General features: G+C 38.0%; 1 protein-coding gene and 1 non-coding gene across 2 annotated transcripts in view; both read right to left on the reverse strand.

Annotated features, from left to right (window-relative positions):
- LOC129047416 (POTE ankyrin domain family member A-like) overlaps positions 1-23,504 on the reverse strand; it is a 117,824-nt gene that overhangs the window by 86,682 nt on the left and 7,638 nt on the right. Inside the window, exons 5-9 of the mRNA XM_063714854.1 lie at positions 22,404-22,541; positions 20,149-20,219; positions 15,162-15,242; positions 3,822-3,852; positions 671-743 (exon numbers count right to left, since the gene is read on the reverse strand). Coding sequence (XP_063570924.1) covers positions 671-743; positions 3,822-3,852; positions 15,162-15,242; positions 20,149-20,219; positions 22,404-22,541 — 394 coding nt within the window. The remainder of the gene's footprint in view (positions 1-670; positions 744-3,821; positions 3,853-15,161; positions 15,243-20,148; positions 20,220-22,403; positions 22,542-23,504) is intronic.
- On the reverse strand, positions 21,031-21,137 carry LOC112128697 (U6 spliceosomal RNA). Its single transcript, XR_002911174.1, has one exon. It is a non-coding gene; the product is annotated as a U6 spliceosomal RNA (small nuclear RNA).

Below are 23,504 nucleotides of genomic sequence, written 5' to 3' on the forward strand. Positions count from 1 at the left end.
GTCTCAAGTGATCCACCTGCCTCAGCGACCCAAAGTGCTGGGATCATAGGCGTGAGCCACTGCGCCTGGCCAAATTTCTGTAATTTCTAATATTATTTTAGCCTAACTACTCAGTCAAGGATAGAAACAGAAAAAGTTCTCTCCTATCAAGTACATGATACCAAAATAGTAAGTGTCCAAGGAAAAAAGAAATGATATGCTGATATGCCATCTCCTGTATAGGTTTGACAATGAAAGGCATTGGGAGATTCCATGGTTACTTACTATAGGAAGTAATTTGATTCATTAAAGATTTCGTCAGCCATAAGTATCATAAAAGTATGTATGATTTAAAAGTCACAGTAAGAATACTTATCAGAGTAAACCTTGACCATGTGTCAAATTTCCTCTATGGTAAGAAAGCTTAGCCTAATATAATTTTCCTGCTACATTGTATTTTCCAGCCCATTCTTGTTTTACCCTCACCCTCTTAGTATTTAACAATCATTTGTTATTTAGCAAAGTAAAAAAAAAAATTTAATTCAACTACTCATATTTCTAAAAAAGGCTTTCTCTAACCAACTATTCATTACAAACATAAAACAATAAGTAGACCACTGCTAAATTTTAAGAGTAAATATAGAAACCTAGATTCAGAATGAGAAAATTAATTTCATTAGAGCATTTTTACCTTGATATCAGAATCAATGTCTTCATTATCTGATGTAGGCAATATATCATCAATAGTTTGTTTGCCAGAAAACCTTTGGAGCAAAAATATACATAAAAATTAGTGCATTCATTTCTTTAAAAATAATTTCCAAGTTCATATCTGGATGTCCCCTCCAAAAAAAAAAAATCAGGTGAGAGGTCAGCTATGTGTATATTAAATAATGTTTCTTAATACAATTAAAATTTAATCTGTTATAAAAGATTGTAGTTACCTCCTTCCACCTCTCCCAACATATCAAATATAGTCAATGAAGACACCTTCAGTTCCAGAACAAATCATGACAGCCAATATATTGGCAGAGCCTGAGAATAATAGGTCTTCACAAATTGCATGTCCTGGATGGAGGCTGAACTGAAAATCCAATTAATGGCTTACATAATTTTTGTTACCTGAACTGCAACAAATCTGATAACCTTAAAAAAGGCAGAAAGATACACTGTCTCAGCCAGGCACAGTAGTTCATGCCTGTAATCCCAGCAATTTGAGAGGCTGAGGTGGGTGGATTGCTTGAGCCCAGGAGTTAGAGACCAGCCTGGGCAACATGACGAGACCCCAGCCCTGAAAAAAAATAGCCAGGCATGGTGACACACATACCTGTAGTCCCAATTACTTGGGAAGCTGATGTGAGAGGACAGTTTGAGCCCAGGAGGTGGAGGTTGCAGTGAACCAAGATCACACCACTGTACTCCAGCCTGGGCAACAGAGTGAGACTCTGAGGAAGAAAGAAAGAAGAAAGAAAGTGAGGGAAAGAAGGAACAGAAAGGGAGGGGAGGGGAGGGAAGGGAAAGGAGGAAGGAAGGAAGGAAAAATGGAGGGAGGGAAGGAACAAAGAAAGAAAAAAAAGAAGAAAAAAAAGAAAAACTGTCTTTTCTCCATTATCTACCTCTGATTCAAAGATTAATCTGTGTCACTTGAAAGCGGCAGTCTTGGTTCTTCAGTGTGAAAACCAATTCAGAAGGCCTTATTGCTTCCCTTTACTCTAAAACAGTACAAGGAGTCTAAAAGCTAAATATACAAAAGTCAAAGGACAAATGTATGTTGTTATTAAAAATACTATTCCCAGAAGGATTAAAACAGTAAAAATTATAAAATCCAATTATTTTCCCTGTATAAGTCCTGCCCTATTCAGGTCCACATAAACTTAGCAAGCCCTTTAAAAAGTTTCAGAGGCTCTCAGATAAACGAGGAGAGAGATTGCTGGAAAAACACAGTCCTGGTAGTTGTACCTCTACTTCCCTTAAGGACTATCTAACTATCTTCCTTCCTATGGGCTCCCACTCGTAGATTCCTCTTCTGCAAGGCTCTGTGGCAACCTCCACCTTTAAATATTCAGCCAATGGAAGGACAAATTCCTGAAGGGGTGAGTTCCAATTACCAAAATCAGGAGCTCTCTATTTCCTGGAAAACAAGCTAAAGGGAATCTGTCATCTGCCCCAGCTTCGATGTGGTAACAACTACTCAACTGAAGCTCCATGACTGATTTGCCAGCCAATCCCACCCCTGCCCTAGCCTACATGGACATGGGAAGGATGTCAGTGGATTAGAAAAAGAGGCAGGTGAGAGGACACCTGCCCTGGGCCACAGATCTATGTAGTTCAGCAACCTCCAGGCCCCTGGGTACTGGAGGGGCTCTGAGACATCCTCTGCAAGTTGTGGTGAAACCTTGAAGTCTGTCACTTGCTCCAATTAAACAAACAAACAAAAAGGCAGCAACTTGTCCAGGACTCCTTTGAACCTATTTTAATATGCCTTTCTAGATAACTCCTAATATCCTGTATCTTTCATTCCTACAACTTATCTTTATCAAATTTGTCATAAACCCTAATATTCTGATCTCTTTTCTATAACCCTTATTCCTATCTAACTCAGTGTTGTTTCTCTTCAAACTAGGGCTTTCTCTACTAATTTCATTCTTACCCTCTATCATTAGGTTCACCAGTTAATTCCATCTTTTCCTCTTCCACTGTTTTCCCTAGTCCCACTTTCCCTTTCTATTATTAAAAAAACCCACCAACAGGATGATAAAAAAGGAAGAGCACTGAGCTTTCGGAGGAGTTCAGGAGTTCCAATCTTATTTCTGCCACTTCCTATAAACAAATAAGTAACTTTAACCTGTTTCAGTTTCAGATTCTCCATCTGAGCAACCAATTGACCAGGGTGTTAAACACAGATTGAAGTACTAGATGATATTTCAATTTCTCACTAAGATTTCTTAAAATCCTGAAATTCTATGTGCTTTTGATATGTCTCTAGAGAAAGGGGGAATGCTTAGCTGGAAGAAATGGAAAAAATAATAATAGAACAATAAAAAAACACCAAGAAAAGCAAAGAGGAAGGTTAAAAACTCAAGAAAAGGTTATAGAAAAATCATAGATTTTGAGAAAAAAGCTTCACGGAACTAGGCTGGGCAAACTAAAGAGAAAACTAAACTGGGAAGTCGGTAAGGAGAGAAATCAATTAGAAATCGCCTCTAACTAGATGTGAAACATACTTATCATAACATGGTCTATATGTAGATATCCTTCACTTACAAGAAAATAATTCCTCTTCAGGACTTGCCTGGTCTTGCTTATGTAAAACCCATGGTCCTGTGGCTATAGCTAAATGAGACCTGTCCTGAAACCTTTGAGGGTAAAAATAAGGCACTGGTTACCACTGAAATTGTTAAGTATATTAGGACAAACTCTTGAATTAAACAGGCTTCTAAGGAAAAGTGTGTAAGACAGAGTTAATATATAACTAGATTTGACTTTCTGAATTCATCTAATTTGTACTTGTACCTTGATCCCAGTGCTGCACAGGTATCTATCAATCTATGCTGAGGGACAGAGAAGGAATTTGGGAGCCCAGCAAGCTGTTGGTCAAATCATGGGTCAGCTGCTTGTTAATTATGGGATCGTGGCCAATTAACCTCTCTGAACCACGGTTGCCTAATTAGTAAACAGTAGGTTATAATAGCCTGGATATTTTGCAAAGCTGTTGTGATGACTATATGAGTTAAGCATATAATATGGTTTCTAACCCAGAGTACAACACTCAACAGATGTTAGTTTCTTTTCTCTGTATTCCCCTAGTTAACATATAATTTTTAAAAATCTGTGAATCCTACCTGATAGCAGAGTCTTCAGAACGCCCATCCACTATTTAAAAAAAAAGTAAAATCCATTTTAATCAACAATAGAAAAATGTAGAATATTGAAAATCTAAAAGGGCCTGGTTGCACCTGCTTGTAATCTCAGCTACTCAGGAGGATGAGGCTGAAAGATTGCTTGAGGAGCCCAGGAGTTTGAGACCAAAGTGGGCAATATAACAAGACTCTGCCGTCTTCATTTTTAAAAGTTATGCACACTTTGATGAATGCTTTAGACCTTGTTTTTTTAATGTTTTTTAAAGCATAAGATTAATGCTTTCTTACAAAGTATTCTTTTTCAGATTATATGGAGACTATACTAAAATTAATATTAATTACATTATTGATAGGCAATTAATAATTTAAGAATTCTTACTTTCCCTTCTTGGTATCTATCAAATTCAATAGAGAATGGGGTTTATGAAATGTGATACCTACAAGTGAACTGCTATGTTCAATAATCATAACCCTAACTGAACTCTATCAGATTGACTGCTATTATTAGCAAAATCTGTATCATAAGTGAACAGTATCAAACTTAAATAGCATGATTTCTGGACTAACAGACTAGGACTGGTTAGAACAGAGTATATAGCAACACCCCCTTAACCATAATATGTGTGAAAAAACAACATTCTTTCTCTGCTTTCACACCACAACAGTGATCATTAATAGAGAAAACTTATGTGACCAAATGTGTGGGGGACATTTCCCCACCAACAAGGAATCAAACAATTCTGCAACAGACACAGACTGGGTTTTCTGTAAGTCAATTTTGACACTATCTACCTGGACATAGTGTCAGATCCCACAGGTAGAGGGCTCACTACCCAAGGTTGCCCACTCCCCACACCCATCACAATTCTGGGCCTCCAGAACTCCTGACTGGCTATCTTCAAGTTAAGGTTACGGTTGATCCATGACCCCTCTTCTGGTTTAATTAATTTGCCAGAGTGGCTCACAGAACTTGAGAAGACATTTACTTACATTTCCTGGTTATTATAAAGGATATTACAAAGGATACAGATGAAGAGTTGCATAGGGCAAGGTAAAGAAAAGGCGTACAGAGTACCATACCCTCCAAGGGTTCACTACCCTCCAGGAACCTCCACATATTCAGCTATCTGGAAGCTCTCTGAACCCAGTCCTTTGGGTTTTTATGGAAGCTTCATTACATAGGCATGACTGGTCAGATAATTGGTCACTGGTGATCAACTTAACCTTCAGCCCCTCTCTCCTTCTAGGAAGCTGAAGGATTTGGAGGGTGACCTGGAAGTTCCAACTCTCTAATCATGTCTTGGTCTTTCTGGTGAGCAGTCCCCATCCTGAAGCTATTTAGGGGTTTCCAGCCATCAATCAATAATTAGCATATCAAAAGACGTAACTTTGGAAGTTTTAAGAATTTTAGGAGTTGTATGCCAAGAACTGGGGTTGAAGACCAAATACATATTTTACAGTATTATATCTGTGGTTTTGTTTTCTGTGGTTTTAGTTACCGAATGTAACCCATGGTCCAAAAACATGAAAATTCCAGAAATAATTTATAAGTTTTAAACTGCTTGCCATTCTGAGTAGCATGATGAAATCTCCAGCCATCTTGCTCCATCTCTCCCAGGACTTTTATCAGTCTTTGTCTAGGGTAACCATACTGTACGTGGTATCCACCAATTAGCCACTGACATGTTCTCCTCCTGACATCCAACCATCAACATCAACAAGGCTCACAGGAAGCAGATCATCCTCCTTCTGAATGCCAATAGTAGCCTAATTCTACATCACAATGCTTATGTCATTCACCTCACTTCATCTCATTACAGAGGCATTGTATCACCCCACATCATCACAAGAAGAAGCGTGAGTACAAGAAGATATTTTGAAGGACTACATTCACACAACTTTTATTGTAGTATATTGCCATAATTGTTCTATTTTATTATTGTTGTTGTTGTTAAGCTCATACTGTGTCTAATTTATAAACTAAGCTGTATCACAGATATGTATGTAGAGAAAAAGCACTGCATATATAGGGCTCAGTACTATCCACAGTTTCAGGCATTAACTGGGGGTCTTGGAATGTATCTCCCAGAGTTAAGACAGGGCAACTGTACTTATTTTGTTGGACACTACACAGCTGCTGCAGCTCTACACTTAAAAATGTTCAGTTTAAGAAAAAATTTCCTGTCACAAAAAAGCTAGGTCTATGGGCACTGTACTATGTTTTATGGTAAAACAAAGAAAAGAGACCAGAGACAAGGATTCTTGCAAAGACTTTTCAGGTGACAGTGGAGAAGAGCTCAAGAGAGCTCAATGTACTCACTGTCACTAATCCTCTTCTGGGAAAGATACCAATTAAGTTTACTTAGTTCTAGCTATTTTCTCTGTGCTATGTACGGAACAAACAAGGCTCAAATTCACCTGCCATTTTACTTCTCATGAAAAGAACCACTGGAAAGATCACTCTCCTAAGAGCATATCCATGCAGAACCATATCATTTATTCAGAGAAAAGTTTAAGGAGAAACACTGTGGAGGTGCGGGTAAGTTGCCAGGGAGTACAACCTCATATGAAAAAAATATATAAACAACTATCAACTCACTCAAGCTTTCAGAGTGTGCCAACAGCTGTCACTCTCTCTAGTGGAAGAAAAAACATTCTTTTTCACTTCATGTAAAGCAAAACATTGTGACTTGGCATTTCCTGGGAAATCCCAAGCTTGTGCCTGGCTTCCTCCAGACTTTACCACTAGACAGAGAATTTAGCTGTAGATTAGCCATGTTATAACAACATAGAATATTTTGAAACTCATCCCTCAAAAGAAGAGAATCAGTAAGTAACATATTTATTCACCTACAGTATTCACTACTTGGACTTATTTTCTATTGAAAGGTAAATATGAAAGACTTTGGGATTCCAGTTTCATAAAGTATAAACTCTAGAGATTGTCTTCTGTTGCTAGAGTCTATCACCAATCCTAGGGAAACAGAGATATGTGACCTTTTCTACAGATAATTCAAAATACTTGTTTTGAGGAAACTCAAAAAAATTAACAATAACACAAAGAGAAACTCAGAATCAAGCCGAAATTCTGAAATTGAAAAATGCAATTGACATACTATATAGAATGCATCAGAGTCTTTTAGTAAAATAATAAATCAAGTGGAAGAAAAAATTGTGAGCTTAAAGACAGGCTATTTGAGAATCCATAGAGGACACAAAAGAAGAAAAAGTACAGAATGGTGAGGCTCACGTACAGGATCTAGAAAATACCTCCAAAAGGGTAAATCTAAGAGTTATTGGCCTTAAAGGAGAGGCAGAGAAAGAGACAGGGATAGAAAGTTTATTTAAAGAGATAATAACAGGGAACTTTCCAAATGTAGAGAAAGATATCAATATCTAAGTACAAGAAAGTTATAGAACATCAAGCAGATTTAATCCAAACAAAACGACCTCATGACATTGAACAAACTCTCAAAGTCAAAAAGAAAGGATCCTAAAAGCAGCAAGACTTTTTTTAAAAAAAGCAAACAACATACAATAGAGCTCCAATACATCTGGCAGCAGACACTTCAGTGGAAATCTTACAGGCCAGGAGAGAGTGGCATGACATATTTAAAGTGCTGAAGGAAAAAAGAACTATTGCCCTAGAACAGTGTATCTGGTAAAAAAAAAAAAAAATCAATAACCTTCCAACATGAAGAAGAAATAAAGATGTTCCCAGATAAACAAAAGCTAAGGGATTTTATGAGTACCTGACCTACCATACAAGAAATGCTAAAAAGAGTAACTCTATCAGAAATAAAAGGAAATTAATGAGTAACAGATAATCATCTGAAGGTACAAAACTCACTTTTAATCATAAGAAAAACAAAAAATATTACAACACTGTAACTGTGGTATGTAAACTACTCTTATCCTAAGTAAAAAGACTAAACAATAAACCAATCAATAATAACAACTACAACTTTTCAAGACATAAATATATAACATAAATAACTGGTGCTGGGAAAACTGGATACCCATATGCAGAAAAATAAAACTAGACCCCTGTCTCTCACCAAATACAAAAATCAAAATGGAACAAAGACTTAACTTAAAAACCTCGAACTATGAAATTACTACAAGAAAACATTTGGGGAAATCTCCAGGACATTGGAGTGGGCAAAAATTTCTTGAGCAATACCCCACAAGCACAGGCAACAAAGCAAAAATGGATAAATGGGATCACATGAAGTTAAAAAGCTTCTGCACAGCAGAGAATACAATCAACAAAGTGAAGAGACAACCCAGAGAATGGGAAAAAATATCTGCAAACTGGCCATCTGACAAGCGATTAATAACCAAAATATATAAGGAGCTAAAACAATTCTATAGGAAAAAATCTAATAATCCAATCAAAAGATGGCAAAAGATTTGAATAGACATTTTTCAAAAGAAGGCATACAAATGGCTAACACGTATATGAAAAAGTACTCAACATGACTGATCATAAGAGAAATGCAAATCAAAACTATGATGAGGTATCATCTCACCCCATTTAAAGCTACTTATAACCAAAAGACAGGCAATAATAAATGTTGGTGAGGATGTGGAAAAAAGGGAGCCCTTGTAGATTGTCACTGGGAATTTAAATTAATATAACCACTATAGAGAACAGTTGGGAGGCACCACCAAAGCACTAAAAATTAAGCTAATATATGATCCAAGAAACCCACTGCCAGGTATGTACCCAAAAGAAAGAAAATGAGTATATCAAAGAGATATCTGCACTCCGGTTTGTTACAGGACTGTTTTCAATAGCTAAGATTTGGAAGCAACCTAAGTGTCCATCAACAGATGAATGGATAAAGAAGATGTGGTACATATACACAATGGAGTACCATCTAACCATAAAAAAATGAGATCCAGTCATTTGCAACAGCATGGATGGAATTGGAGATCATTATGTTAAGTGAAATAAGCCAGGCAGAGAATGACAAACACTGCATGTTCTTGCTTATTTGTGGGGATCTAAAAATCAAAACAATTGAACTCATGGACATAGAGAGTAGAAAGAAGGTTACCAGAGGATGGGAAGGGTAGTGGGGCGGGTGGGGTTAGTGGATAGGTGGGAATGGTTAATGAGTACCAAAAAATAGAAAAAAAAAAAAAAAAGACCAAGTATTTGGTAGCACAATAGGGTGACTATAGTCAACAATAACTCTTCATTTTAAAATAAAGAGTGTAACTGGGTTGTTTGCAACTCAATGGATAAATGTTTGAGGGAATGGATAGCCCATTCTTCATGATGTGCTTTTTCACATTGTATGCTTGTATCAAAACATCTCATGTACCCCATGAATAGATACACCTACTATGTACTCACAATATTAAAAATTTAAAAATATAAAGCTCACAATCAATTTTCTCCAACTTAAAGAGGGTTTCATTAATTTTTGTAATAATTGTGCATCAGGCTGGGTACAGTGGCACATGCCTGTAGTCCCAGCTAATCAGGAGGCTAAGACAGAAGCATTGCTTGAGTCCAGAAGTTCAAGGCTGCAGTACATTATAATCACACCTGTGAATAGCCACTACACTTCAGCCTGGGTAACATAGTGAGACCCTATCTCTTAAAAATAATTAATTAATTAATAAAATGATTGTGCATTATTCAGGTAACTGGGATAATTGTAGAAAAACACAGGGCCATCAGATACAGTATAATACCAAACTAGTGATAATAGAGTTTATTTTGTTTTTAATCTTAGTTTCATATAAAACTAAACAGGATTCACCTCTTAAAGGCAGTTCTTGACAAAACAAGTCAAAAAGTCCAAAAAAAATTGTGTCCAATATGTAGGATGAGTTATCCACTGCTCTCCCAAAATAGTGGATCTGATCATCAAGGAATAATACAACTTGTAACTTATTTGGAGGAAAGGGAGTTTTCATATGTAGATGATTAAAAGTGTGATAATCCATTCAACCACACAGTGTAATTAAATCAGAGATTACCGATTTCTGAAAAAATGTAACACCAGAAAAGCATTTCACATTTAAACAATGTCAAATAAAACAATTTCTATTTGACAATCTAAAAGACACTTAAAATCTTGGCAGGCCATCATCAATGACACTGTCATTGTAGCGCAGATATAAAGTTCATTTAGCCTTAGGACTGAAAGAATACCAGGTATACATTAGGATAGGTAACCAATTATTTTAAAAGGAAATAATACACATTTGTCAAACATACATATGTTAGAAATGTGTTTTAATAGTATTTTCCTTAGGGATGAAGTTCAAAAGGAAGTAGTAAAAGCAGAGATGTCACAAGAGGGCAAATGAAAAGGGAATTGCACTAACAAAAATAATCAGGTACTGACTTTTTTACTGATGTTATTAGAATACTGCAAAATACTGAGAACTACTGCATTCAGCATATTCCCTCATTTTTTTTCTCTGTGACATTAGTTTTCTGCAATAAAATATTTAAAATATCTCAGTTTTTCGAAACCGCTACTCTGCGAACTATTTCTGATCAAAACTTGAAATGCTCTATTATAATTCCATGTCAGAGGAAGGGTATGTGCATCTCATAGTGGCTTCCAGTTGTTGCTGCCAGATTTTTCTTTGAGAATGCACCCAGAAGAACTTATCAAGGACTTGAGCACAAAAAGATATTCCCATGAAAACCAGATAAGAAAGACTCCATTTTTCCTTATATGTGACCTTTAGGTTTTGAAAATTCTGAAAAATGTTGGCATGTGAACTCACCAGTCTAGACCAGTTTCCTCTCCTTGTGAAGGTAGCTGCTGCAGTTATAAAAACAGTTAAGTAGGATCTTGGTAGGTGCATTCTTCCATGTTGGAACTCCAGAAGTATCAATCATAAATAATAGACCTTGTGACTCTAAAATTGTTCTTTTGAAAAAAGTAGCATGAGAGAGCTTTCAAAAGTTTAATCTAATTTACTTTTTAGTTATTGTACTTGTCGGAATTGATACTCCCTCCTTGCAATTCTCATTTAAAAAAAAAATTTGCAACATCACTTTCTCTCCTTTTTTCTTTAGCCACTGCTAAGTCTTCTTTACTAACTCCTTTTCCTCTAGGAAATGTTCATATTCCCAGGGTTTTGTTACTGACCTCCTTCTCATTCTACATCTTTCCCACAGTGGACAAGCTCATTCAATTCTTCGACTTTGCCTAATAACTATGAAAAGATTATTCCACTCCTAAATCTCTGACCTCAGAGTTATCTCTAGCTATAAAAGCTGATTATACATTTACCTACTGAAAATATCCTATATGAATATTTCATTAAACTGAACATGCATAGAAAAAAAAAAAGAATCATTCCTGTTGACTTGCTGCTCTTTGCTCTTTATTCACCTGAAAATTTCCTACTTCTTACTCATGTCCAAGTTAAATGCTAGTGTACAACCTGGAAACCTGGTAATTATCTGAGATTTTTCTCTGCCCCCTAACTTTTTCCCTTCAATAATCACTAAGTTATATTAACTGTACCTCCTTTCTGTTTCTGTTTTATATTTCCACTGCCACTGGGAATATAAACATAAAAAAAAAACATGTTTACATTTTATGTTACTATTTCCTAAACATAAGCTTTTATAGAAAAAAACAATTAATTATATTTCTTACATTTAAAAAATTAAGCAAAACAAATGAAAAAGGCATAATACCAGTTTAAAAAACCAACATGTTACAATTAATAACTAAGTGGTATAATTTGGATCTGTGTCCACACCAAATCTCATGTCAAATTGTAATCTTCATTGTTGATGTTGGAGCCTGATGGGAGGTGATTGGATCGGGGGGCAGAGTTCTCATGAATGGGTTAGCACCATCCCCTTAGTGCTGTTCTCATGATAGTGAGTTATCATGAAATCTGATGGTTTAAAACTGTGTAACATCTCCCCTCTCTGTCTCTTCCTCCTCTTCTGGCCATGTGAAGATGCCTGATTCTGCTTTGCCTTCTGCCATGAGTAAAAGCTTTCTGAGGCCTCCCCAGAAGCAGATGCTGCCATCCTTCCTGTACAGCCTGCAGAACCATGAGCCAATTTAATTTCTTTTATTTATAAATTACCCAGTCTCAGATATTTCTACACAGCAATTTGAGAAGGAACTAATAAAGAAAACTGGTACCAAGGGTGGGGTATTTCTATAAAGATGCCTGAAAATGTGAAAGTGACTTTGGAACTGGGTTAAGGAGAAGAGGATGGAAGAGTGTGTAAGGCTCAGAAGAAGACAGATTAGGGAAAGTCTAGAGCTTCTTAGAGACTTGTTAAATTGTGACCAAAATGCTGACAGTGATTTGGACAATAAAGTCGAGGCTGAAGAGGTCTCAGATGGAGATGAAAAACTTATTGAGAACTGGAGCAAAGGTCACTTTTGTTGTGTGTTAGCAAAGAGCCTAACAGCATTATGCCCCTGCCCTAGAGATTTGTGCAACTTTGAACTTGAGAATGATGATATAATGTATCTGACAGAAGAAATTTCTAAGCAGCAAAGCATTCAAGTGTGGCCTGGCTGTTTCTAACAACCTATGTTCATATGAATGAGAAAAAAAAAAAAAACCTGAAAATGAGATATTTAAAATATATTTATTTAAAAGGGAAGCAGAGCATAAAAGTTTGGAAAATTTGCTGCCTGGCCATATGGTAGAAAAGCCCATTTTCAGGGGAGGAATTCAAGGAGGCTGAAGAAATTTGCATAAGAAAAAAAGAAACCAAGTGTGAATATCCAAGACAATGGGGAAAAGGCCTCAGAGGCATTTCAGAGACCTTTGCAGCAGCCCCTCCCATCACAGGCCCAGAGGCCTAGGATAAAAGAATGGTTTTATGGGCCAGGCCCAGGGCCTTGACACCCTGCACAGCCTCAGGAAAAGACTCCCTGTGTACTAGCCACTCCAGCTCTAGCCTTGGATCAAAGGGGTACAGGTATACCTTAGGCCACTGCTTTAGAGGATGCAAACCATATGCCTTGATGGCATCCACATCGTCTTAAGCCTGCAGGTGCACAGAGTGCAAGAGCTGAGGCTTAGAGCCTCCACCTAGATTTCAGAGGATGTATGGAAAAGCCTAATGTCTAGGCAGAAGCATGCTGCAGGGACAGAGCCTTCATAGAGAACTTTACTAGGGCAGTGCAAAGAGGAAATGCAGGGTTGGATCCCAACACAGAGTCCTCACTGGGGCACTGCCTAGTGGAGATATGAAAAAAAGGCCACTGTCCTCCAGAGCACAGAATGGTAAATCCCCAGAAGCTTGTACGATGCACCTGGAAAAGCTGCAGGCACTCAATGCCAGCCTATGAGAGCAGACATAGGGACTGAACTCTGCAAAACCACAGAGACAGCACTGCTTAAGGTTTGGGGAGCCCACACCTTGTACCAGTGTGCCCTGGATGTGAGATAGGATGTCAAAGGAGATTTTTGTTTGAGCTTTAAGATTTAATAATGGCCCCATTGGATTTCAGACTTGTGTGGGGCTTGTATCCCCTCTATTTTGGCCAATTTCTCCCTTTTGGAACAGGAGTGTTTACGCAAGGCGTATGCCTCCATTGTATCTTGGAAGCAACTAACTTGTTTTTTATTTTATAGGCTCACAGGTGGAAAGGAGTTGCCTTGTTTCAGATGAGACTTTGGACTTTAGCAATAATGCTGGAATGAGTTAAGACTTGGGGGACTGCTGAGAAGGGATGATTGTATTTTGCAATGTGAGAAGGACATGAGATTTGGAGGGACCAGGGGAGGGGTGGAATAATATGGTTTAGAATTGTGTCCCCACCAAATCTCATGTCAAATTGTAATACTCAGTGTTGGAGGTGGGGCCTAGTGAAAGGTGACTGAATCATGGGGGCAGAGTTCTCATGAATTGGTTAGCACCATCCCCTTGGTGTTGTTCTCACGATAGTAAGTGAATGAGTTATCATGAGATCTGGTTGTTTAAAAGTGTACAGCACCTCCCCTCTCTCTTCCTCCTGCTACAGCCAGGTGAAGATGCCTGCTCCTGCTTTGCCATCCACCATGAGTCAAAGCTCCCTGAGGCCTACCCAGAAGCAGATGCTGCCATGCTTCCTGTACAGCCTGTGGAACCATGAGGCAATTAAACCTCTTTTCTTTATAAATTACCCAGTCTTGAGTATCTCTATATAGCAATGTGAGAATGGACTAATACACTAAGCTTCCTAAATTTATTTCACCATGGATGGGTAAAAACCTCATAATAGATTGATACTAGTCCAAGAATTGGTGACAAGGAAACTATAGCTCTAATTACTGCAAAAGCTTCCTTTGTCGCCCAGTCTCTTTTACGTAGTTACCTTCCATCTATCCTCTATATGAGAAGTTAGCAAACTACTGGCCCACAGGCCAAATCTGGTCTGCCTTATGCTTTTATAAATAAAGTTTTATTAGAGCACAGTTATGCTAATTTGCTAACATGTTATCTATGACTGCTTTCACACTACAATGGCAGGGTTAAGTAAATATGACAGAGACCACATGATCTAAAATATTTCCCACCTGGCCCTTTACAGTAAAAGCTTGCCAATCTCTGCTGTATACCATGAACAGAATGCCCTAATACTCAAATCAAATCTTGTGACTGCCCTGCTCAAAATTCTCCAATAAATCCATACAGCAAACATTGCTGGCTCCCTACTCAATATCCATTTCTTTTTCTTTCTTGCTGGAGAAACACAAGAGTATCTGGATATTTAGCATCCTAATACGCTTCCCCAGCTCCAAAAAGAGAAACAGTTATTCTAAGCTAATCACAGTAACTACATTTGCTTTCCCAGTGCCTGGTTAGGAAAAAACATGTGACGTGACCCAGCCCACAAAATGTTGCAAGAAGTCCACTGCATAATTCCGAGATTTCTCTCTGTTTCAAAGAAACATGTGAAGACAATCAGCCCTTCTAGCCTTTAGATATTGTATTGTGAGAACATGATTTTTGGAGCTGTTGCTAATTAGCCAATCATGAAAGGGGACATGAACAATACAAGGCCAACAGCACAGCTGAAAGAGGGACAAGTGGGATCTGATGGTATCACCTAACCACCAAAACAACACTGGTCCCTACTGTTTTAGCCACTGTTACTTATCTCATCTAGTGTTTTCAGCCCAAAGCATTCTACCTGGTAAATTGCCCATGGTCTACAGGATAAGATCTACTCATTTCTATAGTATAAAAAAGTCAGTCATAAACTTGCCTTAGCTAGGTATTCACTTTATTCCCAACCACTCACATCTCACACTTTTCACGGTTGCAAAAGTGAAGTGCTCATAAACCCTGCAAAGTTCACTTAAGCATCTTACCTTTTGCACTTGCTGCTCCTTTTGCCGCAACTTCATTAGATGTTCCTTCTGCCAAGCACACAATCTCATTAGATGTTCCTTCTGCCAAAAGTGCAATCTCATTAGACGTTAGTTTTGCCATACAATCTTGTTAGATATTCCTTCTTTAAACAACATTCTCTGCTTCTTTACCTATAAAAGTTCTTCTAACCCTGCATTCTTACCTTAAATCCTACCCACTTAAAGCTCTCATTTCTCACCACAAGAAGTGTCTGGCACATACTGAACAATAAATACATAATAAATGACAATTATAAGCTTCCAGAGGGAATCTTAGCACACAGTAAGCACTTAATAAAGTAGCAAATAATAAAGATGATAATAACAAGCTCTTGCCTGTAGTTTTTGTTTTTGTTTTGAAACAGTGTCTTGCTCTGTCACCCAGGCTGGAGAGCAGTGGCATAATCTCAGCTGATGGCAACCTCTGCCTCCCAGAATCAAACGATTCTTGTGTCTTAGCCTCCCAAGTAGCTGGGATTACAGGCATGGACCACCACGCCCAGCTAATTTTTGTATTTTCAGTAGAGATGGCATTTCACCATGTTGGCCAGGCTGGTCTCAAACTCCTGGCCTCAAGTGATCCGCCTGCCTCAGCCTCCCAAAGTGCTGGGATTACAGGTGTGAGCCACATGCCCAGCCCTGACTGTATTTTTAAATGTTTGTATTCTGTGACATTAGAAAAATGCTTCACATCTAAAAGACACTTGATAGTTATTTCTTAAGTGGACAGCTCAATAAATGAATAAAAACACTGTTTTTTGGAAATTCTGTTGAAAAAACACAAATTAAATAGAGACAGCTCTATTCTATTATGAGCACCTTAAACACCAAAACTATGTCTACCCCATCTTTGTCTTCTGCAACATGCAAAATCTAACTTACAGAAGTTCTTTGATAAATATGCAAGAAAATAAAGGTGTACTGATACTGTTCAGATTGTACAGTGTATTAGGTGTTACATGCAGATAGCAAAGTAGCATTTTTGTTATTGTGAAACATTTTTATACTTTTGTTATAATTTGTTGAGCCTATAGTTGGGCAATTTGAATATTGATTATGATAATCTTTTGCTAATGATATCAGTACCTTGTTCAAACAAAATTACTTTTATCGTGACAATTAACCAGCAGGTAGAAGAACACATCTTGTTCTAAGAAAGTTAATATATGGCATTCAATTTTAAATTAGGAGTAATGAAGTCAATAATGGTGTGACCTTGTTGCTAGAAGAATATGTAACATAGCCTATGCTTCTTAATAAGGAATTGCTTTTCTGACTTCTGGACTCAGCAGGTGTCTTTGAAAAATAATTTCCTATTGGTATTGGTGCACACTGGCTAAGTTTTGCAGTTCTTATTGCCATTTGTTTATGGTAAAAAAAAAAAAAGGTGTTGTTGGGTTTTCAATTTTAAAGATAGTTACTTTTTTAGTGACACAAAACACGGTGTCCCACAGTTTCAATAGCTTATCTAGTGAAGCTAGATACTAGATTGTGAACAGGCTTGAGTCAGGGGTTGAACGGTGAATTGTGGCTGAACAAAAACCTACTGTGGTGGAGAAGCTGAATGTCTGTAATTTAAACTGCAGGGGTCTACTTATACACAGATTTTCTTCCACTTCTGGCACCTCAGACAGCAAGATCAATACTGCTCTTTCTCCTTTTCCTCAGCTTACTCAACTTGAAAACTATGAGGATAAAGACTTACCACGATCCACTTCCACTTAATGAATAGGACATATTTTTTTTTCCATATGATTACCTTCATAACAGTTTACCTTCTCCAGTTTACTTTATCTTAAGAATACAGTATACAATATATATACCATACCGAATATGTCTTAACTGACTATGTTATCAGTAAGGTTTCTGGTCAACAGTAGACTATTAGTAGCTAAGTTTTGGGGAAAATAAAAAATCATACACAAATTTTCAACTCCATAAGGGATTGGCAACCCTAAATCCCACACTGTTCAAGGACCAACTATAATATTCAGTTACTAAATGCAAACCTCTTAGTTTACTAATTAAATATAATATTCAATATTTTTCCTAATATTTTTCCATACTTTTTTCAACTTGAGATTTTTTTTTTTTTTATTATACTTTAGGTTTCACGGTACATGTGTGCAATGTGCAGGTTAGTTACATATGTATACATGTGCCATGCTGGTGCGCTGCACCCACCAACTCGTCATCTAGCATTAGGTATATCTCCCAATGCTATCCCTCCGCCCTCCCCCCACCCCACAACAGTCCCCGAAGTGTGATGTTCCCCTTCCTGTGTCCATGTGTTCTCATTGTTCAATTCCCACCTATGAGTGAGAATATGCGGTGTTTGGTTTCTTGTTCTTGCAACAGTTTACTGAGAATGATGATTTCCAATTTCATCCATGTCCCTACAAAGGACGTGAACTCATCATTTTTTATGGCTGCATAGTATTCCATGGTGTATATGTGCCACATTTTCTTAATCCAGTCTATCATTGTTGGACATTTGGGTTGGTTCCAAGTCTTTGCTATTGTGAATAATGCCGCAATAAACATACGTGTGCATGTGTCTTTACAGCAGCATGATTTATAGTCCTTTGGGTATATACCCAGTAATGGGATGTCTGGGTCAAATGGAATTTCTAGTTCTAGATCCCTGAAGAATCGCCACACTGACTTCCACAAGGGTTGAACTAGTTTACAGTCCCACCAACAGTGTAAAAGTGTTCCTATTTCTCCACATCCTCTCCAGCACCTGTTGTTTCCTGACTTTTTAATGATTGCCATTCTAACTGGTGTGAGATGGTATCTCATTGTGATTTTGATTTGCATTTCTCTGATGGCCAGTGATGGTGAGCATTTTTTCATGTGTTTTTTGGCTGCATAAATGTCTTCTTTTGAGATGTGTCTGTTCACATCCTTCGCCCACTTTTTGCTGGGGTTGTTTGTTTTTTTCTTGTAAATTTGTTGGAGTTCATTGTAGATTCTGGATATTAGCCCTTTGTCAGATGAGTAGGTTGCGAAAATTTTCTCCCATTTTGTAGGTTGCCTGTTCACTCTGATGGTAGTTTCTTTTGCTGTGCAGAAGCTCTTGAGTTTAATTAGATCCCATTTGTCAATTTTGGCTTTTGTTGCCATTGCTTTTAGTGTTTTAGACATGAAGTCCTTGCCCGTGCCTATGTCCTGAATGGTAATGCCTAGGTTTTCTTCTAGGGTTTTTATGGTTTTAGGTCTAACATTTAAGTCTTTAATCCATCTTGAATTGATTTTTGTATAAGGTGTAAGGAAGGGATTCAGTTTCAGCTTTCTCCATATGGCTAGCCAGTTTTCCCAGCACCATTTATTAAATAGGGAATCCTTTCCCCATTTCTTGTTTTTCTCAGGTTTGTCAAAGATCAGATAGTTGTAGATATGTGGCGTTATATTTGATCGCATCAGCTCTTGAGGCTTCTGCATTCTTCACGTAGTTCTCGAGCCTTGGTTTTCAGCTCCATCAGTTCCTTTAAGCACTTCTCTGTATTGGTTATTCTAGTTATACATTCTTCTAAATTTTTTTCAAAGTTTTCAACTTCTTTGCCTTTGGTTTGAATATCCTCCCGTAGCTCGGAGTAATTTGATTGTCTGAAGCCTTCTTCTCTCAGCTCATCAAAGTCATTCTCCGTCCAGCTTTGTTCCGTTGCTGGTGAGGAACTGCGTTCTTTTGGAGGAGGAGAGGCACTCTGCTTAGTTTCCAGTTTTTCTGCTCTGTTTTTTCCCCATCTTTGTGGTTTTATCTACTTTTGGTCTTTGATGATGGTGATGTACAGATGGGTTTTTGGTGTGGATGTCCTTTCTGTTAGTTTTCCTTCTAACAGACAGGACCCTCAGCTGCAGGTCTGTTGGAGTACCCGGCCGGCCATGTGAGGTATCAGTCTGCCCCTGCTGGGGGGTGCCTCCCAGTTAGGCTGCTCGGGGGTCAGGGGTCAGGGACCCACTTGAGGAGGCAGTCTGCCCATTCTCAGATCTCCAGCTGTGTGCTGGGAGAACCACTGCTCTCCTAAAAGCTGTCAGACAGGGACATTTAAGTCTGCAGAGGTTACTGCTGTCTTTTTGTTTGTCTGTGCCCTGCCCCTAGAGGTGGAGCCTACAGAGGCAGGCAGGCCTCCTTGAGCTGTGGTGGGCTCCACCCAGTTCAAGCTTCCCGGCTGCTTTGTTTACCTAAGTGAGCCTGGGCAATGGCGGGCGCCGCTCCCCCAGCCTCGCTGCCGCCTGGCTGTTTGATCTCAGACTGCTGTGCTAGCAATCAGCGAGACTCCGTGGGCGTAGGACCCTCTGAGCCAGGTGCGGGCTATAATCTCCTGGGGCACCGTTTCCTAAGCCCGTGGGAAAAGCACAGTATTTGGGTGGGAGTGGCCCGATTTTCCAGGTGCCGTCTGTCACTCCTGGAAAGGGAACTCCCTGACCCCTTGCGCTTCCCGAGTGAGGCAGTGCCTCGCCCCTGCTTCGGCTGGCGCACAGTGTGCTCACCCACTGACCTGTGCCCACTGTCTGGCACTCCCTAGTGAGATGAACACGGTACCTCAGATAGAAATGCAGAAATCACCCGTCTTCTGCGTCGCTCACGCTGGGAGCTGTAGACCGGAGCTGTTCCTATTTGGCCATCTTGGCTCCTCCCCCGAATATTCAATTTTATAACAACTTCAATTTATAATATGACTATAAAGAAAATATACAACATCCTAAAAGTCTTTTTTTCTCATTTATACAGAGATATTATGCATAATTTTAAGAACCATAATTAAATTTTTTCAGACAATACTGTTTGCAATTATAAATTACCTACAATGAAGTTCTTAAATATTTCTGAAATCTACTGAGAAAAAATTAAGAATATGCAATTTACAAAGGAATTTCTTAAACTTCTCTTACTTTTTTATCTATGGTACAACCACCAAGAATAATTCACTATCAGAAGTCTTACCTAGATTGCTATTTTTAGAATTGTTTCTTGGTACATTTTTTTCCTTGTAGTCAGAAAGTTGTTGGCAAATTCTATGTATAAAAAATAAATAAAATTACTATTAATATTTTAATACCAATATAAAATATTTACCAAAGATATTAAATTATTCTAAAAAGTGAGGATTTTGTTGCCTTATTTCAGTAGGCAATTATAGAGATTTAATGAGATTAACATTTTTTAAATATGAAGCAATAAAATAATCTGTTCTTAAGCTTTATTGCTGAAACTATCTTGGAATTCCAAATAAAACCCAAGTGTATTTTTTCATAGGTTCTAATTATCATATATTGCAGTTTCCAGAAAATGTTTTTAAGTCCTAATTTTACAAAAAAAAAAGAGTCCTAATTTTGCTTATTAGTTGTCTTATTCTTTGTGGATTATAATTCAGGGACTCTCAATATCACGCTCTGCATAAGGGAGATTTGAGACTTTTTACCACCTGAGAAAAGACATTATAAGGATTAAAAGGAGCTGCAGGGTACAGATCTGGTAGCAAAGAAAAGAAACTCTGAATGTCAAAACCTGGCTTACACTACTATTCCTTCTCTACAAACTCAAACTCTGAATCAGCAGACCTTTGTTACAGTGATGCTTAATCTCCACATTCATTTCCAACTGACATGGAAGACAAAATGTATATGTAAAGGAGATGTATGTTGTCATTTTCTTATTTCTGAGGTACATATTCACAATATATTTCCACACAACATCTCACATGTTACTCAGCTTCATTCTTAAAGATCACCTTACATGAATATTTTTGTAGTGTAAATCACAAAGACTCACACTGTCTCCTCAGGGCTAGTCAGCAAATAGTCAAATGATCTTCCAGTGACTGTGCAAGATATGTAGCACTTTATAAATTTGTGTGTCATCCTTAGGCAGGGGCCATAGTAATTTTCTCTGTATTGTTCCAATTTTAGGATATGTGCTGCCAAAGCAAGCACAAAGCCCTACTTTTCTATATGGATAGTGATGAGTCACAGATGAGCCTTGGTTCTGATCAATCCAACTAACCTACTGAGATTTCAAGAATTCTACTGAATGGCTTCCTATGAGGTAGAATTTGGAAATATTTTTAAAACTTTAGGTAGAGATGCAAGCAGTTTGGGAGATTTTCAGTACTGTGGAAAACAATTGTCTTGAGGGGCCATCCACAAGTTCGTGCCCACTGCTCTGCATAAGGGTGATAATGAGACTTTTTACCACCCAAGAAAAGACATTATAAGGATTAAAAGGAGCTTCAGGGTACAGATCTGGTAGCAAAGAAGAAACTCTGATGTCTTTCTACAACATGATTTGAACCTCTCTGACAGTTTAGAACAACCCCAACTAATATTCACACTAAAGAAAAGGTCAAACAAGGACTTCAAAGGATAACATACCATGAAGGTCTTAGCTATGTGTAGGCTAAGATGTGGGTTCCACATAGGTTTTACATGTGGGGAGAAGGGTCACTGTGCTCACTGTTTGTGGTTAAAGCTAGAAAGCCCAGCTGCCAGAACAGGGTGCTGGTGCTTTGGGAACAATGGCGTAGGAACAATGGGAACACATAAGCTTAGGTATACGAACTAAAACAGTTGTAAATTTGAAATCTGTGAATGGAACACCATGAGGACTGAGGGTTCTGAATCCAGTAAGGGCATCCTGGTAGCAAAGGTCAATCATTAATAGACTGCAAGACCAGTTTCAATGGCATCAATGCAGCAACAGGTTCGACAGAAACAACAGAATGACCAGAATGTCCTTTTTCTCTCCTCCTTCTGACTTGTAAAAAGATTTTCTACCTTGGACTTAGGGAACCCCTTCAGTTCTCGAAAAAATCAAAGAGGAGGATATAGGAGGTAGTCCACAGAAGACAGTACAAGACTTTCTACTAAACTGTCCATTTCAAGACCCAAATAACTAATTAGAAAAATCAAAAATGTTACACTATTTGTATCCCTTGTACAAGGGTTACTCTTGGAATAAAATGGACAACATTGAGATTCCTAAAGATAAAGGTTAAAAGTCCTGAGATAAAGACTCCTGCATCAATTACCACTCCTATCTAGTCTAGCCTTTTGCTTGATTTCTGGCTGATGAAGTAGACTAAATCACTGCCTCTCCTGAACTGAACTAAGAAATATCATATGATGTATAAGATTTAATAGTTATAAGTATTTTAAACCTTAATATTTTAGTGTTAATAGCCTTTCAATGTAAACACTTACTTAATATAATGACTAGAAACAGCATAATCTTCTGCTGTCCGTCCACACATATCTTGAGAAAAGACATCAATATTTAGCTGAAGAAGAATGCTGACCATAATTTCTGATCCACAACGTACAGCAAGTATGAGGGCTGTTCTAAAATAACAGAGACATCAACTTCACTCTTAGGGACTCTAAATTTTAAAAGCTAATTTGGTATACCTTACCAATTTAATATCTTGCTTGTCCATGTAGAATTAAACATTTACATGTATTACAATACATAAGCATCAGAGGTGCAGAAGCATTTATCTTTGTAAATTACCACCAAGGCTACAAGAAAGGGACAAAAAGGAAGCCTCTTGTCCCAGTCAACTATTACATAATAGAAGTTGCTAAATAAAGTCCTTTGATGGGCAAGAAACCATGCTGTGGTCACTTATCTAAAGTAGGCAAAGTTTTAAGTAAAGATTTCTCCACTGCTTTCCTGGACTTACATGTTGTAACTAAAAATAAGCTAAGGGACCTATCAGTAAGAGCTGTCTGGAAGATGAAAGCAACAACATTAATAATTATGGTAATAATAGTAGTCACAGGATTTTCAGTTAATGATGATGGTAACCTAGCATGTGCTAGGAACCACATTAAGTGCTATATGTATAATCTTTCTTACTTCACACACAGCACCCATGAAGGATATATTATCCTCCTTTTCATACAGAACATATTTGGTGATAAGTAATGTTTCCAAGGTGATATGGTTTGGCTGTGTCCCCACCCAAATCTCACCTTGAATTGTAGTAATCCCCACGTGTCAAGGGCAGGACCAGGTGGAAATAATTAAATCATAGGGGCACTTTCCCCCATACTTTTCTCATGGTAGAGAGTTAAGTCTCATGAGATCTGATGGTTTTATAAATGGAAGTTCCCCTGCACAAACTCTCTTGCCTGCTGCCATGTAAGACTTTGCTCCTCATTCGCCTTCCACCATGATTGTGAGGCCTCCCTGGCCGTGCAGAATGGTGAGTAAATTAAACCTCTTTCCTTTATAAATTACCCAGTCTCGGGTATGTCTTTATTAGCAGCATGAAAACAGCAACGTCACACACCTAGCAAGTG

The sequence above is a fragment of the Pongo abelii genome, chromosome 14 (genome assembly GCF_028885655.2).
Source record: "Pongo abelii isolate AG06213 chromosome 14, NHGRI_mPonAbe1-v2.0_pri, whole genome shotgun sequence".
Lineage (NCBI taxonomy): Eukaryota > Metazoa > Chordata > Mammalia > Primates > Hominidae > Pongo > Pongo abelii.